At 44.1% G+C, this 16812-nt stretch overlaps 1 protein-coding gene and 1 long non-coding RNA gene across 5 annotated transcripts in view; one reads left to right on the top strand and one right to left on the bottom strand.

The window, feature by feature from the left end:
* Positions 1–11193, top strand: part of LOC138975971 (Na(+)/citrate cotransporter-like) — a 48818-nt gene extending 37625 nt beyond the window's left edge. For all 4 annotated transcript variants that reach the window (XM_070348750.1, XM_070348748.1, XM_070348749.1 and 1 more), the window contains 8 exons: positions 1–103; positions 639–722; positions 1818–1922; positions 2394–2488; positions 2776–2894; positions 5323–5484; positions 6082–6219; positions 7056–11193. The exon at positions 1–103 is cut by the window's left edge and continues 47 nt beyond it. In XM_070348750.1, coding sequence (XP_070204851.1) covers positions 1–103; positions 639–722; positions 1818–1922; positions 2394–2488; positions 2776–2894; positions 5323–5484; positions 6082–6219; positions 7056–7187 — 938 coding nt within the window. In that variant the 3' untranslated portion in view covers positions 7188–11193. The remainder of the gene's footprint in view (positions 104–638; positions 723–1817; positions 1923–2393; positions 2489–2775; positions 2895–5322; positions 5485–6081; positions 6220–7055) is intronic.
* The window catches only part of LOC138975976 (uncharacterized), a 37578-nt gene that overhangs the window by 11886 nt on the left and 8880 nt on the right, over positions 1–16812 (bottom strand). The gene's annotated exons all lie outside the window — the stretch shown is intronic.

Genomic DNA, 16812 nt, shown 5'->3' with positions numbered 1-16812 from the left:
CTGGCGTGACCTTCGCCAACTGGATGGGGATGGCCCTGCCGATGTCCGCCATCACTTTAGTCTTGGCCTGGGTGCTGCTCATGCTGTTCTTCCTCAGGGGAAAGTAAGTGCCCGTCATTTTCACTCTATGACGTGTCTGTTCGATGACGTAGGGATCACGTGCGAAGCGGGTGTCAAATGAACGAGTTTGCTGCAGTGACCTTTTCCCTTTTATTTCCCTGTCGTAAATGATATTTCCAGCTTTTGATGTTGTAATAAATCAGGTTTTCTTTCTGATACTCTCTACACGTTTATTTTTTTTAACTTACTTATCAAATGAAAGGAAAAAACACAAGAAGCGTATAACGTGATGTAATTGTTGTTTTTTGCAACCTTGGGTAAAATCCTCCTCCAATTTCATCTCCTTATTAAAGAATGTTTCACACGCGATCGACACAACTTTCGTTGAACGGGTATCGGTGCATTTAGTTGTCAGCTGGATGGTTCTGTGTTCACAGAACATATTGAAACAGAATTAAAGTCATTATTCGTATCCACATTCGGCTTGTTTATTTTCATTTTTTATTTTTTGCACGATCAAATTTCAGTTATCACGAACTTTTGCTACAGGTACATTTACATTCTGTGTTTTGCTGCAGTGTGTGTCGCAAGATATCGATGGAACAAAGGCAAGGCGTCAAAGACGTTATCATGGCGGAGTGGAAAAAGATGGGACCCATGTCGTAAGAGTTTCATTTATTTCCCGCAGTCAACTTTGTGCAGACTCTCCTCGGTGTCCGAACACCCCCGTGTGCACGCATGCGCACCATAAAGAACCCAAGTTCACAGCAAAAGTCTCAGGGCTTGGAAGCATGAATACAGGCATGCAGAGAAAAAAAATGGGTAGCGCCGTATACTGTATGGCAGCTCGCTTTCCCCAGTGAGAAAGCAGCCCGAATTTCCATGAGGGTCACCTCACAGGACTATATGAAATCTTATGGTATCTTATCTTATGTTATCTTATGTTATCTAATCTTATCTTATCTTATCTTATCTTATCTTATCTTATCTTAACTGGTTGTGGCGCAGTAGCATACTGGATAGAGTATGTGCGCGTCTATCTCTGTGGCCAGCGTTCGTTCCTCAGTCCACCCTGCTGGGAAAGGGTAGCAGACTCTTGGCAGGGCCGGGGAAGGTACAATTCGGCAGTAATGAAGAGGAGATGGGCACCGCTCTCATAAAGTTGGTCCTGGAGTAATGACAACCATACATTCTCGCTGCCCAACGACTCAAACTTGTTCTGGGGCCTCTTCTTTTGTTTTAATTATGCGCCCTATCAGCTGAACTCACATGGTTCCGTTTTGGCCTTTGTGCATTATTTTCAGTGTTTTCAAACCCATTAACAAAAATTACATTCTGTGAATGAGTCCTACTCAGCCGATCTGCAAAATGAAGCCAGCAATTAGAATCTTAAACAAATAAGGCAGAGCATAGTTTGAAGATCTGAGAATCCAAGGGAAGTTAAGCACTCTGAAAGCATAAGGCATGTGCAATAGAGTAATATCTCCTGGCACCTGAGCGATCATTTCAATGCATGCTATTCTCCAAGGTGCCAAGATATTGGTTCCGCATATAACTCTCCCTCAGCAATGAATGTTCACTCAACTCCAGGCTTTAGATTCTTCGTTTGTTTACAACAAAGCAAAAGATGCTCAGTCTTGTCCCATGCAAAGGAGAGTACAGATCTGTGTGTTTATGCACATGTGATTGATATGTTGCACACAAAGTTGCCTTACCGAAAACTGTATTCCAACCGTGATTTTGTTTTTCTTCTTCAGAATGGCAGAAATCGAAGTGACGATTCTGTTCGTACTACTGGCCGCCATGTGGATCAGTCGAGACCCGAAGGAACGCCCAGGCTGGTCGTCATGGTTCATGGCAGGGTGGGTTCAAAACTCCACTTTCAGTCTTCCATCAATAACGACGGAAAAAAAACACGGAAAAAACCCAACAGACAGCAATAGGGCCTATTTGTTTTTAAAGCCTGATATAAATCATTCGAAGTCCACGTCGCAAAGTCTTCTCCACGAAGCTGGATTCACGAGTTTTTAGTAAACTTATAACGTCCTTTATTTGTATTTAACCATGTTCTTGTTTTCTAATCTCTGACTTTAGTGATAACTTCTGTACATGTGTCCCATAAACCAATGGCAGCACTGTGATCCAGACTGATTTACAGCTGACTCAATTTAGGGAAAAGGAGTATCAATTGTTACTGTACATGAGGTCACAATCACCAAATGAAATATTAAATTGTATTCTTTACTCATATGTGTTCAGATACGTTAGGTGTCCATGAGGTCACAATCACCAAATGAAATATTAAATTGTATTCTTTACTCATATGTGTTCAGATACGTTTCCGACGCGTCAGCTGTCATGGTGATTGTTGCTCTGCTCTTTCTGCTGCCGGCACAAATACCCCGGGTCTTCTGTTGTAGGGGTGAAGGTAGGAAGGTTACCGCGGTCACATGACAGACACAACAAGCAAGCAAGCAAGCAAGAGAACGAGCAATCATCACGATGGGAACATTGTGGTTGTAATAGTTTCACTAATGATAAAGGTGAGGTGTTTTTGTTTTTTTAACAAAGCACGCAGACTTGACGTGTAATGATTGAGGAAATCTCTTTTCAAACCGAGCATGTAATTGATTTATAATGATAAATTGGATAATTTTCCAAACAGAAAATACCGACTTGCCATGTTGTGATAAATATGCTATTTTTTTTAAACAGAGCATGCCGACTTACCGTATTATCGCCCTTTGCTGACGTGGGAACAAGTGCACCGGAAGTTACCGTGGGGAGTTATCATTCTTCTCGGTGGAGGCTTTGCTCTGGCCAATGCTTGCAAAGTAAGTATCACCCGCTTGAAAAGCCACTGGGCATTGTCGGGTGCGATATCGGCTTATTACACCCCCGGTATAGGGGTGTGTATAGGTTTCGGTCGATGTGTTTGTTTGTTTGTTTGTTTGTTTGTGTGTTTGTGTTCGCATATAGATCTCAAGAATGAACGGACCGATCGTCACCAAACTTGGTGAACAGGTTCTATACATTCCTGAGACGGTCCTTACAAAAATTGGGACCAGTCAAACACACGGTTAGGGAGTTATTGGTGGATTAAAATTATACAAGGACTTATAGAGGGACATCTTAATGGTCAAAGGGAAATAACCATTCTCACTCAGTCACTGCCACCAACTGAGAAGGTTATTTCCCTTTGACGGGGGTGTTTTTCCTGCCTCGGAGGAATTTCTTGTTATTTTCAGTATTTGTATAAGTTTGAACGTGTTTCCTTCTTTTCGTCCGTATTTCTGTCTGTACATCCGTTTTCATGTACCAATCAGTCTGCAAGTCTACCAACTCTTCTGCCGGAATAGTTAGCCTACATTCTTCTCTGTCTTTCTCTTTCTATTGTCTATTTCTAATGTTCTGACAGATCCCTCGTGGAAGATGTAAATAACTGCGGCTATAGTCTGTCTTCTCTGAGGTTTGGTCTTTCTGTCTATCCATCCGTCCTTTTCTGCATATAGTCAGTTTTGTCCATCCGTAACTCTGCTTGTCTTTCCAACCATTCATACATCCACCCGACAATCTGTCTGTCCGTCCGTCCGTCCGTCCGTCCGTCCTTGACTTTCTATTTATCGAGCAATCCGTCTGTCTTCTTCACACGCAAGATTCAAAACCCTATTGGTAAATGTGAACAAACAGCAGAATAATCGGCTTTCCGTGGAGTCCTTCTCTCTTACCCTCCCCCTCTCGCTGCCTGCCTGCCTGCCTACCTGCCTGCTTGCCTGCTTGCCTGCCTGTCTGTCTGTCTGCCTGCCTGTCTGTCTGTGTGTTTGTCTGTCTATCTCTCCCTGTCTCTCTCTCTCTTTCTCTCTGTATAATTATGTGTTTCTGTGTTTCTCTGCCTTTATTTATTTTCCTTTCTCTCTCTCCTCTTGTCTCTTGTCAATATTGTTGTTGTGCACACAAACACTCCTTGTTCACACAAGCAGACTTCAGGTTCTTGAGTCTATCTGTCTGTCTGTCGGTAGGTGTGTCTGCCTGTATGTTTGTCTATCTGTCTTTCTGTATGTATGGATTTGTGTCTGTCTGTACGTTTGTCCAACCGTATGACTGCCTATCTGTTTTGTTGTTGTCCGTCTGAATATGTTTGTGACAGTATTAGTTTGTGTGTGTGTGTGTGTGTGTGTGTGTGTGTGTGTGTGTGTGTGTGTGTGTGTGTGTGTTTATGTGTGGTTGTGTGTGTGTGTGTGTGTGTGTGTGTGTGTGTGTGTGTATGTGTGTGTGTATGTGTGTGTGTGTGTGTGTGTGTCTGTCTGTCCGACTGTCGTCCTGTCAAGCTCTCTCTATCTATCTTTTTCTCTTTCCTTCCCTCCTCTCTCTTATTCTAATTGTCCATTGTTTTTTCCCACCCAGGTTGCAAGCCTGTCGGCGTGGCTGGGGAACCAGGTGAACAGTCTGTCCTCGCTGTACTCCTCTCTCTTATTCTAATTGTCCATTGTTTTTCCACCCAGGTTTCAGGCCTGTCGGCGTGGCTGGGGGGGGGGGGGGGGGGACCAGGTGAACAGTCTGTCCTCCCTGTACTCCTCTCTCTTATTCTAATTGTCCAATGTTTTTCCCACCCAGGTTTCAGGCCTGTCGGCGTGGCTGGGGAGGGGCAGCTGAACAGTCTGTCCTCCCTGTACTCCTCTCTCTTATTCTAATTGTGGCTCTCCACCACAGAATGAGTCGCATGTCACCTTTGCATGATTTTCATATTCTGTCCTCCCTGTACTCCTCTCTCTTATTCTAATTGTCCATTGTTTTTTCACCCAGGTTTCAGGCCTGTCGGCGTGGCTGGGGGGGGGGGGGGGGGGGGGGGACCAGGTGAACAGTCTGTCCTACCGCGCGAGGTGACATGCGACTCATTTCGTGGTGGAGGGTCACAATTGTCCATTGTTTTTTCACCCAGGTTTCAGGCCTGTCGGCGTGGCTGGGGGGGGGGGGGGGGGGGACCAGGTGAACAGTCTGTCCTCCCTGTACTCCTCTCTCTTATTCTAATTGTCCATTGTTTTTCCCACCCAGGTTTCAGGCCTGTCGGCGTGGCTGGGGAGGGGCAGCTGAACAGTCTGTCCTCCCTGTACTCCTCTCTCTTATTCTAATTGTCCATTGTTTATCCACCCAGGTTTCAGGCCTGTCGGCGTGGCTGGGGGGGGGGGGGGGGACCAGGTGAACAGTCTGTCCTCCCTGTACTCCTCTCTCTTATTCTAATTGTCCATTGTTTTTCCCACCCAGGTTTCAGGACTGTCGGCGTGGCTGGGCAACCAGCTGAACAGTCTGGCCTCCATGGACCCGTGGCTGCTGAACCTCATCCTCTGTCTCATCGTTGCCACGGCAACTGAGGTCACCAGCAACACCGCTACCTCCACTCTCCTCATGCCCATCATGGCCCAGATTGTGAGTGCTTGCTTCCTCGACTCCTCTAGTATCTGCACCCTTTGATTTATTTCTGAAAAATCATCGTCCAACTTTTTTTTCTTCAGTAGCTGTCTGTGATAAGGTTACAAAACAGGATCAATACAAAAAGAGTGCACCCAAAGATATCTTCTTCTTCTTTGTTCATTGGCTGAAACTTCAGCGAGTTTTACGTGTTTGACCGTTTTTACCACACCATTTAGGCAGCCGTACGCTGGTTTTAGGGGAAACTTAATAATTGACTTGACATAAACAAATGAAGCAGCCGTGTCAAACAAAAAGAAGCCGATGAACATTTTCAAACTCAACGTCCACTCTTTCTGTTTAAGTCTAATCATGTCATTTGTTTTGGTGAATCTATAGTTTTCGATGTTGCTATTTTATTTATCCTTGTACGGTTTAAGATCACATATGCTGTGGGGCTTTCATCTCGGACGCATGCGGCATCGAGTTTCCATCCGCATTACAAAGGTTTTGTTATTAAAAGAGGTAAAACGGTGTGCGAATATCTTCTGCTTTTTGAAAAACATGAAATGTTGGGATCATTTGCTTACTTTATCAAACTTTCTTAATCTTCAGGCAATAGCCGTCAAGGTCAACCCCTTGTATCTGATGGCGTCCGCTGCCATGGCAACGTCCTTCGCCTTCATGTTGCCCGTAGCAACGCCACCTAACGCCATCGTTTTTGCCTACGGCAATCTGCGTGTGTATGACATGGTGAGTAGTTCGCGCGCGCGTGTATATGTATGTGTGTGTGTATGTGTATGTGTGTGTGTGTGTGTGTGTGTGTGTGTGTGTGTGTGTGTGTGTGTGTGTGTGTGTCTGTCTGTCTGTCTGTCTGTCTGTCTGTGGGTTTGGCGTCCTACCCTCCGTCTGTTACTATTGCGTTGAAATGGGGGCCCGCGCCGGTAGCTCTGTTGGTAGAGCACTGGACTTGGTGATGGTAAGGTCGCAGGTTCGAATTCGGGCCGTGTCCCACTCCCGTGGCACCACAATGGCACGTAAAAGACCCTGGTTATTCTGCTATACGTGCAGGTGGCTGAATACACCTAAATACGCAGACACCTGGGTAGCGCGACTCCGTTGCTGCTAGCTTTCAACTGGATAGAAGCGACCCGAATTTCCCAATGTAATGAAAATGAAAAAATGAAAAATGTCCGATGTTTAAATGCATATTCGTCTTATAATATAGTGTTGGTCTTAACCATCATAGTTAACACACCCGATTTTTTTTATGAACATTACAGCAGTGTTGGACCTACATTTCTCAGTCATCGAACCCACATTTCTCAGTCATCGAATCCACATTATTCATTAGTATTAAAGCAGTGTATAGTCCTAACACTCTCAGTCAACACACCTAAATTGTTCATGAACATTACGTATAGAGCCGTGTATAGTCCTAACACTCACAGTCAACACACCCAACTTTGAACAGTATAGCAAGACTGGTCTTGACACTCCACGTTTCAGGTGTCCATGGGATTATTTTTATGACAGCTTGTAGCGGTGTGATGTTTGACACTTTTTGCATTCTCTGCTTTCTGTTTCAGGCGTCTGTTGGATTTTTCATGAACATCATAGCAGTGTTGGTCCTAACACTCGCGGTCAACACATGGGGAAACGCCATCTTCAACTTCGATGAACTGCCTGTCATCTTCAGAAACCTCACTGCATCCACTTAAACGAAGACGAGTTTTGCAGAATGTCACCATCAAAGACTATTCATGTGTTACCTCAAAACCAAACTCTTGCCCCATTCCGAAAACGTTGACTATGATTACTGTGAAATCCAGAAGCCTTTTTTTGTTGTGACGAATAATGTTATGTTGCCCGAGATTATTTTGCTGTCAAAGAAAAGCAAGTTTCAAAAAACAAAATTTTATCTCAAAAAGTTGTTCAATTCTTTCAAAAACTGTGAATTATCAGTAAATTAAAGGCTGTCTAATAAAAAAAATAATAAAAAATTAAGAATTAAAAAAATAAAAGGAGGAGGATTTAACCTCAATAGCAAGAAACCAACAACGACACGCTCACAAAAGTCAAACATGAGTTCATTATGACTACCCTAACAGAACGTTTAGAATTTAAATGATGGAACGTCATAACAATAATGTTAAAGGTTTACAAGGTGCATCCTATGTCTCTACACCTAACCAAAGACCATCTTTTTCCTTAATAAAGGGCCTGCAACATGAACTTTTATAATGGGGGGGGGGGGGGGGGAATTCACCTGTACGATTAGAGAATACCACGCAATTAGCATGATACATACATTTTAAAAGATCATCGATTTTTCTTTCTCTTGTTCTCTTTTAGGTACACCCTGTTAGAATCCCGGCCGCGGCCGCCTGGTGGGTTAAGGGTGAAGATTTTTCCGATCTACCAGGTCAACTTATGTGCATACCTGCTAGTGGCTTATCCCCCTTCGTGTGTACACGCAAGCACAAGACCAAGTGCGCACGGAAAAGATACTGTAATCCATGTCAGTGTTCGGTGGGTTATAGAAACACGAAAAAATCCAGCATGCTTCCTCCAAAAGCGGCGTATGGCTGCCTAAATGGCGGGGTAAAAACGGTCATACACGTAAAATTCCACTCGTGCAAAAACACGAGTGCACGTGGGAGTTTAAGCCCATGAACGAAGAAGAAGAAGAAGCTACACCCTAAATCAAGACGTGGCCAAATCTTTATTATCCAGGGTAAAAGATACGTCAAGTATACATGTATGTTACCATCCAGCCTTCGCCCTGGTGAGGCTCAACGAAAACAGAAAAAAAACAATAATCATAAAAACTAAATTTTTAAATCATAGTAGGCCAATGTCAGAGAGAGTCAGATAAATGTGAGGAAATTTTCCAGACCATAATCAGCAAAGATGTTTACATAAATATTTTGTTTTATCTTTGGTGAAAGACATGAACCGGGCTGTTTGTAAAGCGATGGACTCCCCCACACCCCCCTACCCCCCCCCCCCTCTTCCCAAAATAAAAAGCCATCTTTTTCAAAAAAACATTGTATTATAGGTGATATATATATATATATGTACACTCTTCAAAAAAAGTTAAGGATCGGCTGAAAAAACGGATCTAATTATGAAAAAATTGCCCAAAAATTAAACATTGACATAATAATTAAAAGATTATTGTGTTTGATTTAACAAATGAACAATGATTCTTGACCTAGAATTTTGTTTGGCAGGCAGAGTTATTTCCCTTTGTGGGACTTCTCAAAAGCTTCTGCATTTTGGAAGAAAAAGGGTGTTTTTTTATAGCACCATGAAATTTGCGGAACGCATGCCAGGGAAAAAGGTTGTGATGCGCGTGCTACAACAGGTTCCTGGCTATGAACATCGCTCACCAGCTTGTGTTTAAAGGTTGACACGCTGACACAATTATGCACAGTAGCAACATGCCCCCACGAAGAAAACTGAGCGATTTGGATAGAGGAAGGGCAATAGGATGGCTACAAGACGGTGTTGCTGCCAGGCAAGTGACCCAGAGGATTGCAGTGGCTCCCTCTGTCATCATCAGACTAAAACAGAGATTCCAAGCAACTGGAAGAGTGCGTGAGCGACAACGTTCTGGTCGGCCCAGAGTCACCACACAAAGAGAGGATCGCTTCATTCAGAGGCAGGCCATGCAACAAAGATTGGCTACGGCAAATAACATTAGGCAACGCCTACAAGCTACCACCAACACTGTTGTTAGTGGTCAGACGATCCTAAACCGCTTACACAACTTTGGCTTGCGTGCAAGGCGTCCAGTCCGAGGAACAACCCTGACTGCTAATCACCGAGCAGCTCGCCGAGCCTGGTGCACTCAACATGTGAGGTGGCAACGTCAGCAGTGGGCTCAGGTGTTGTTTACAGATGACTCCCGCTTTTGCTTGGAACCTGCTGATGGTCGCATCCGAGTGTGGAGGCGTCGCGGAGAGCGCTTTGCAGAAGGCGCTGTTCTGGAATGACAGCGTTTTGGCGGAGGCTCTGTGATGGTCTGGGGAGGGATCAGCACACGTCTAAGGACACCTCTGTACCATGTAGTGGGCAACTTGACCGGTGTCCGCTACCAGAATGAGATCCTGCAACCCCTGGTCGTTCCAGCCCTCCAAGCGATCGGCCCTCGTGCGATTCTTCAGGATGACAACGCACCTCCCCATCGCTCTGCAGCTGTAAACACCTTCATCCAGCAGGCCAGGGTCAACAGGATGCTGTGGCCAGCCAACAGCCCGGACCTGAACCCCATAGAGCACACGTGGGACGAGCTTTGTCGTCGGGTACAGCAACATCACCCTCCTCCTGCCAATCTGGGTCAACTGCTGCAATGGCTCCAGCAGGAGTGGAATGGAGTTCCCAGAGCATTCATATGCAACCTGATCCACTCCATGCGCCAACGATGTGTTGAATGCCTGGCACACAACGGAGGGCACACGCGTTATTGACACTGATTCACATTGTTGTGAATTCCATTTTCGAAGGTTGTCACGTTTGACACACTCTAGCTAAATTGTCGCTGCCGCGTTTGATCTTTGCTTTGTTTGTCATTACTCCTTGGTTGTTCAATTATATAATTTTTTTAAAATGAAAGAATTCGGTCTTGTCTGTTTTGTGTGGCGTGCTTGAAAAAAAGTTATCCTTAACTTTTTTTGAAGAGTGTATGTATTTGTATTGTTTAAATTGTTGTTCTCAGTTCAATGCATCTTATAATACTACAGGAGGCGTTCGTGTATTTCGTAGTACCGTGCATATGCGTGAGTGTACGTTTGTGTTTGCCTACGTGAGTGTATGTGTGTGCGCGTGCGTTTGTGTGTGGTCTCAATCAAATCTCAGATGCGCTAGAATTGAAACAATTGTACTGCAAAGGTTTAATTGTTTTTTTGTGGTTTTTTTCGTATCAGGATGTATGCTGCTTTTGCTTTTAAAGGCTGCCATATTCTTAGCGTTCATTAATTAATTCATATTGTTTACATGTGCCAATACTGTTATAAAACTGTACCTAAGGGGATATAATAACGATTGGCTGTAGCTTTCGAACACAGAAAACATTATTTCAGTATTGCAAAGTGGTGTTGATAGTGTCGAATGTAAACAGAACAGTCTCAAACGCCATCTTTGGTTTACGAAACGTCACGAAGTGACGTCAACGGTCTAAAAATAGCCCAAGTCCTGGAGAACTGTTGCTAAAGAATTAATTATTTCTCGTAATTGGTAAGGACTTCAAACCTAAAACTTTGCAGGAAGCTTAATTTATACATCCCCGCAACGATGGGAAAAGCCCTGGAAGTAATTAAACTAATTGAATAGGACTATGTCAGCCTTTAAGGGGTATTGAACTATGTGTTGTAGATTATTTTTTAAATATTGCCAACAACCGAGTCATTTTCTTCAATGGCTTCGGCATTTTGTTTGTGTTTAACAGAATGATATTCTAAAGAAGAAAAAAAAAGAATAATAGAAGAAATAATGCAATATGCAAACTAGAGTGCAGATGATGCGAGATGTCTGATAATTATGCTTTTATCTGTATGTTGTATATGTCTTCTTTTGTTTTTAGCAGAAATTTACACTGACTTCAAACTTAGATGCCATTAGAATGAACTTGCAATGCTGTTTCATTATTCGTTATGGTTTTACTTTTATTGTGCCTTTGAGGTGGTTCATTTATTCCCCATAATAAACAGAATTTTACAAGTATTCCTTTGGGTATTGACTTATTGATCCAAACGTATCGTCGGAGAGAACACACACACACACACACACACACACACGCACGCACGCACGCACGCACGCACGCACACACGCACACACACGCACGCACGCACACACACACACACACACGCACACACACACACACACACACACACACACGGGTGGGACTGAAAAATGTCATGAATCCTGAACCTCAACCGAACCACGCCAAAAAAAAAAAGAAAAAAAAGGCCATAATCGATTCCGGATTTCCAGCATATACCTGAAGAATCCCACCCATGCACACACACACACACACACACACACACACACAAACCGTTTTTTACGTTGAACAACAACAGGTTCTGGTTGTATTTCTTTGTGCTTTTATGTGAACAAGAGCCTGTCGATGTGAAAATAAAAACGGCCAAAACAAACAACAATAAGAACACAATACACACTTGAATTTATCCAATAAAAACACATAAAACACACTCATTCATACAGTAGAAAAGGTACATGTTTGGCAATTCAGCGCGCTTTTCGGATTGAAGATGTTTGTCATAGTCACGTGTAACGGTGATCGTACCACCAAGACTCTACCTCAGTTTTAAATCAAAACTCGTCAAGCGTTCAAATAATGACAAATTCAGCAAACTTTTTAAATGACAAGAACCAGGGCCGGACTAGGCGAAGAGGAGGGGGGGGGGTTGCCAGTGGTGGCCCAGGGGGATATGCCCCCTGGCGGCAGGGGCGGATCAGTTCATTTTATGACTGTTTTTTTTCAAAAGTATATTGTGAAGATATGGGTGTGAAGGCGCGAAGCGCCGAGCCGACGGCGCGAAGCGCCTAGCTTGCTAGGGGGGGTCCGGGGGCATGCCCCCCCGGAAAATTTTGAAAAAAAGGATGCAAAATGGTGCAGTCTGGTGCATTCTGAGGATGATCATTACCAGTTTCAGGCAGCAGATTTTGTCACTGATTAATACCCCAAAAATTGAAACTCAATGTAAAATAAAGAAATGCATACCTCATTCAATATTTTTATTTTTTGGCTTGGGGGGGTCCGGAAACCCTAGAACCCACCCCCCCCCCCCTCCTCGTTGTGGGGGTCCGGGGGGCGAAGCCCCCTGAAGCTGACGGGTAGGTCATATTCTGAGATAGGAAAATGGTCGCTCCTTGCATGAAACGGCATAAAATAAGCAATAATAAAAAAAAAATTAAATAAGTAAGGTACATGTTTAGGCTAGGGGGGGGGGGGGGGGGTTGCGCAACCCCCATAACCCCCCCGGTAGTCCGGCCTTGAGAACGACTTGATAATGTCCAATGCAGGTAAACCTGTATTCGTTATCTCGCATAGTTTTGATGTTGTGCTACTCCGGCTGAGGCCATATTAATGTCGAACAATTTGTTTTTTACATGAAAGAAATATGGCCTTCTCGTAGATTTTCAGAAAAAGTTGCTGCGGTATTGTTAACGTTTAATTTGATTGTGATTACTGGCGTTAATGAACTTTTGCAGAATGCTCAGTATTCACATATATGTAGTAGTAGTAGTAGTAGTAGTTGTAGTAGTAGTAGTGAGACTATGAGTAGCGACGCCGTTTGTAGTTACGATAAGGATGGCGGAGAAGATGGTGGTGAAACGTGGCAGTTACTATTTCTGTGTGTTGTTTGTGGTAAAGAAAAAATAGCTAGAGATAACAGTGCTGAAACATGACTGTGATGATGATGATGATGATGATTATGGTGATGATGATGAAAATGACTGTGACGACGACGAAGACGACTATCATGCCTGAACGTACATTCCAAAATGTCCATCTTTTCAAAATGAATTGATGCCAAATAACATCTACTGCGTAACGTCAGACAGGCGACATGACGTGGTGCAGAGTACACAGAGTGGTGGCTGTGTGGATCAGGCCAGGTCCAGATCATAGCAGCCCTCACCTCCCATACGGTAACAGTCTTCACGGCCATTGTCCCACCGGACGTCCACACAGCCTAGCCATGTTGTTCTCCGTGAAGGGACCGCCATCACGGTGCCCGGTCCTCCCCCGTCCTGCACACAGTACACACTGCTCACTGCTCTGTTGGGTCACACGTGGGGAGGGAGGTAGGAGGGAGGTAGGAGGGATATGGAGGAGTTCGCCGGGAGGGCAAGGGGGTAGGAAGGGGGTGTGATGGAAAAACGAAAGGAGAAAAGAGAACAACGTTATGGTCACTGCTCTATGGTGATAGGAAGAACGTTTGATTGGTGGGTGGAGTGAGTGAGTGTGTGTGTGTGGTGGGGGGGTGGGTCAGGAAGAGGGGAATGGAAGAGGAGGTTCACTCTCAAGTCAAGTCAAGTCAAGTCAATATTTATTTCAAAAACCCCTAGGGTTACATGAATAAAATAAAAACTGCAATAAACACGACAAAAAAGATATATGTATTAATGAGACACAACACTTCTAACCAAAATAGAGGAAGGAGAACAATGCATTGCTGATTGCTCTGTGGGAAAACAAGTGGGAGTAATTGAAATGGGAGGAGAGTGGAGGAGGTGGGGCGGGGATCGCTGGGAGGGAGTGGGAGACAGCTGAGAGAAGAACTACGCCCTGCTCGCGGCTCTGTGGCAACAACAGAGTCTATCTCTGTGGTGGGAACACAAATGGGGGTGGTGGGGAGGAGAGGGGAGGGGGGTAGAATAGCGGAGTGAGGTGTTTGAGGGTGGGGTGTGGACCAGCTGAGGAAAGAGCGAGTACTTAAAGATGGAAAGGTGCACGCACAAAGCAATATGTTTTCCTAAGACAAACCTCACCAAGCTTACTTCACTGACCGCCACTTCTCTCCCCTCCCCCCCACCCCCACCATCACCCTTCCCTTCCACCTCTCCTCCTGACCGGCACGGTTGGCCTAGTTGTAAGGCGTCCGCCCCGTGATCGGGAGGTCGTGGGTTCGAACCCCGGCCGGGTCATACCTAAGACTTTAAAATTGGCAATCTAGTGGCTGCTCCGCCTGGCGTCTGGCATTATGGGGTTAGTGCTAGGACTGGTTGGTCCGGTGTCAGAATAATGTGACTGGGTGAGACATGAAGCCTGTGCTGCGACTTCTGTCTTGTGTGTGGCGCACGTTATATGTCAAAGCAGCACCGCCCTGATATGGCCCTTCGTGGTCGGCTGGGCGTTAAGCAAACAAACAAAAAACCTCTCCTCCTGTTTGTTTTGTTGCCGCTGCTGGTACAGATTTTATTCCCGTACAAAGAGTGACAAGGAAAATGTTCATTCAAAATGAACAGCGTCGATGCAATGTCCACCAAAGATTTATTTTGGGAAGTGTTAAAGGTTAGGGTCAAAAGTTAATGAATTGCATGTTGTGCTGGATATATAAATTGTTTATTTCAGTCAATGCTTGATTCATAAGTACATTTTTCAGCATGGTGCATCTACAGGAGGGTGCTCCAACAATGATGCATAGTGCCAACATTTAGCGCAAACTTTTCACAACAGTGCATTATTACCACAAAGCGCATACAGCGATTATATAGTAGCAAGTTGCACTAAACATTTGAACAAAATGCATTTTGTTCAAATGTTAACAGCACAGCACCAAGTTTTGCATAAGTGCACAACAGCACTGACCATTTCACAAAAGTGCATTACAGCTGTGACAATTTTACAAAAGTGCATTGACCATTTCAGGCAGATGGCTAACATGCAGATTTCGCTTTTGTCTGTCTTTCTTTGAAAAGTAGGCATGTTCAAGATCGATGAAGTCATGAGCAATTGGGTTAGATGACAGAAAAGATTCAAAAACGTCAGATTCAGTTAGATGACAGAAAAGATTCAAAAACGTCAGATTCAGTGTTTTGGGCACTGTTGAACAGGAACATTCTCTCCTGTTCAACAAATGTGGGTTCAATTCAAAAGCAACATTGTCACAGATAGGCTAGTGTTACATTTCTGTAAAGTTTCAAAAACATCTTCCATGTTTTGGTTACTGTTGAACAGAGGCATATTTTCCTGTTCAAAAAAGTCTGACACAAATTGTCGTAGTTGTGGGTTAAGGTTCGATCTATACTGTCCTTCAAACGAGTCGTAGAACCGTCATTGTCACAGATAGTGTTACATTTCTGTTTTACATTCAAACGAGTCGTAGAAGTAGTAGTACATTTGCGTTTGGTTGTTTTTTCTTTTAGATTCCTGTCACTCATACTAGCAGTATTGATTGAGGTACATAAATCTGTTGATGTACAGGGATGACTTGTTTGTAATGAATCCTTGTTTCCTCCACATTGAGTTTGCATTGCAGTTGGACAGAAATGAACAGGTGTTAATTGATAAACACATTGATAATGGCTTTTGAGAAAATCAATCAATTCTGCAAAGGAATTAACTTGATGACATCAAAACTGCAGCGCCATTTGAAGAATGGTTACCATTTCTGTTTCTTTGATGGGAATCAAACAAATAAAAACATTGACTATCCAAGTTACCATGAATGGCAATAGTTGACTCCTGAAAAGTAGCAAGGATATAATTTGAGACGATAAACGCCTGATGCAATCCCTCCTCAAGGTCAGTCAACTCAAAACCTTCATCATTCGCAACATCAGTAGGCAACACAGCGGGATTCGTATGTCCAGAAATCATGTCGAAAAAATATTACATTTCAAAAGCATGTCCAACCACAGTTGTTGGCAAGTGTTCGTGTCCGAAGTAGCCTTCAGTGTGTGTATATGTATTCATGTGACAGAGAACGTGACCTCATTGTTCAATCCTCTCTCTCTCTTCTTTCTCATTCGAACGCACACACGCAAGAACGTAGCCTACGCACGCATGCACGCGCACGCACACACACACACACACACACACACACACACACACACCCCGCTGACGCACACGGCAAACCACGCACACACACACTGACTGTCGGCAAGCATCTCTTTTTGTTTTCTTTACCTTTGTTTATTGTGTTTTCGATATTTGTGTTTATTTTTTGCTTGACTTATCTGTTTTATTTTAATGTTTGCTATCCACATCGTGTGATAAATGTTTCTTCTCAGTCTCCGAGTCAGTTTAGTTTCTGCACGCCGCTTTGGTACTCCTTGTTTTTCTTTCTGGTGTTTTGTGCGCGACTGATTTGCGGATTTATTTTTATTCCTTTCATATGCAGTTGAAGTGTTGTGGGTGTTATTGTCTGTATATGCTATGTTGCGTCTGTGTATGCCTACAAGAATTTTGGGTGTAATGTGCCTGTGGTCTGCTGGCAGTCGAGCACAGAAAACATGGCGGCGCCCTGCAGGCAAATTCGTGGAAAGTCTTCCCGACCGCAGATACCAGCGTCGTCCGCGACGCTGGAATGATGTAGCTGAGACAGACAGCTGTCAGACAGCACAGGAACACCAGCACTTACCTGATTGCCATACGTCCAGTTCGGTCCCCGCCTGACCCTGTCCCCCACCTTCAGGACTGCTGCCAGGTCTGCTCTCCTTGGTTTGGCTGTAGCTGTTTGTCCTGTCAACACACCAACCCTCACACACACACACATCATCATCATCATCATCATCATCATCATCATCATCATCATCATCATCATCATCATCATCATCATCCGTCTTTATATCATCATTACAAAGAAACAC

This window comes from Littorina saxatilis, linkage group LG9 (assembly GCF_037325665.1).
Source record: "Littorina saxatilis isolate snail1 linkage group LG9, US_GU_Lsax_2.0, whole genome shotgun sequence".
In the NCBI taxonomy this organism is placed as follows: Eukaryota; Metazoa; Mollusca; class Gastropoda; order Littorinimorpha; family Littorinidae; genus Littorina; species Littorina saxatilis.
This window is presented reverse-complemented; position numbering and strand designations above follow the sequence as displayed.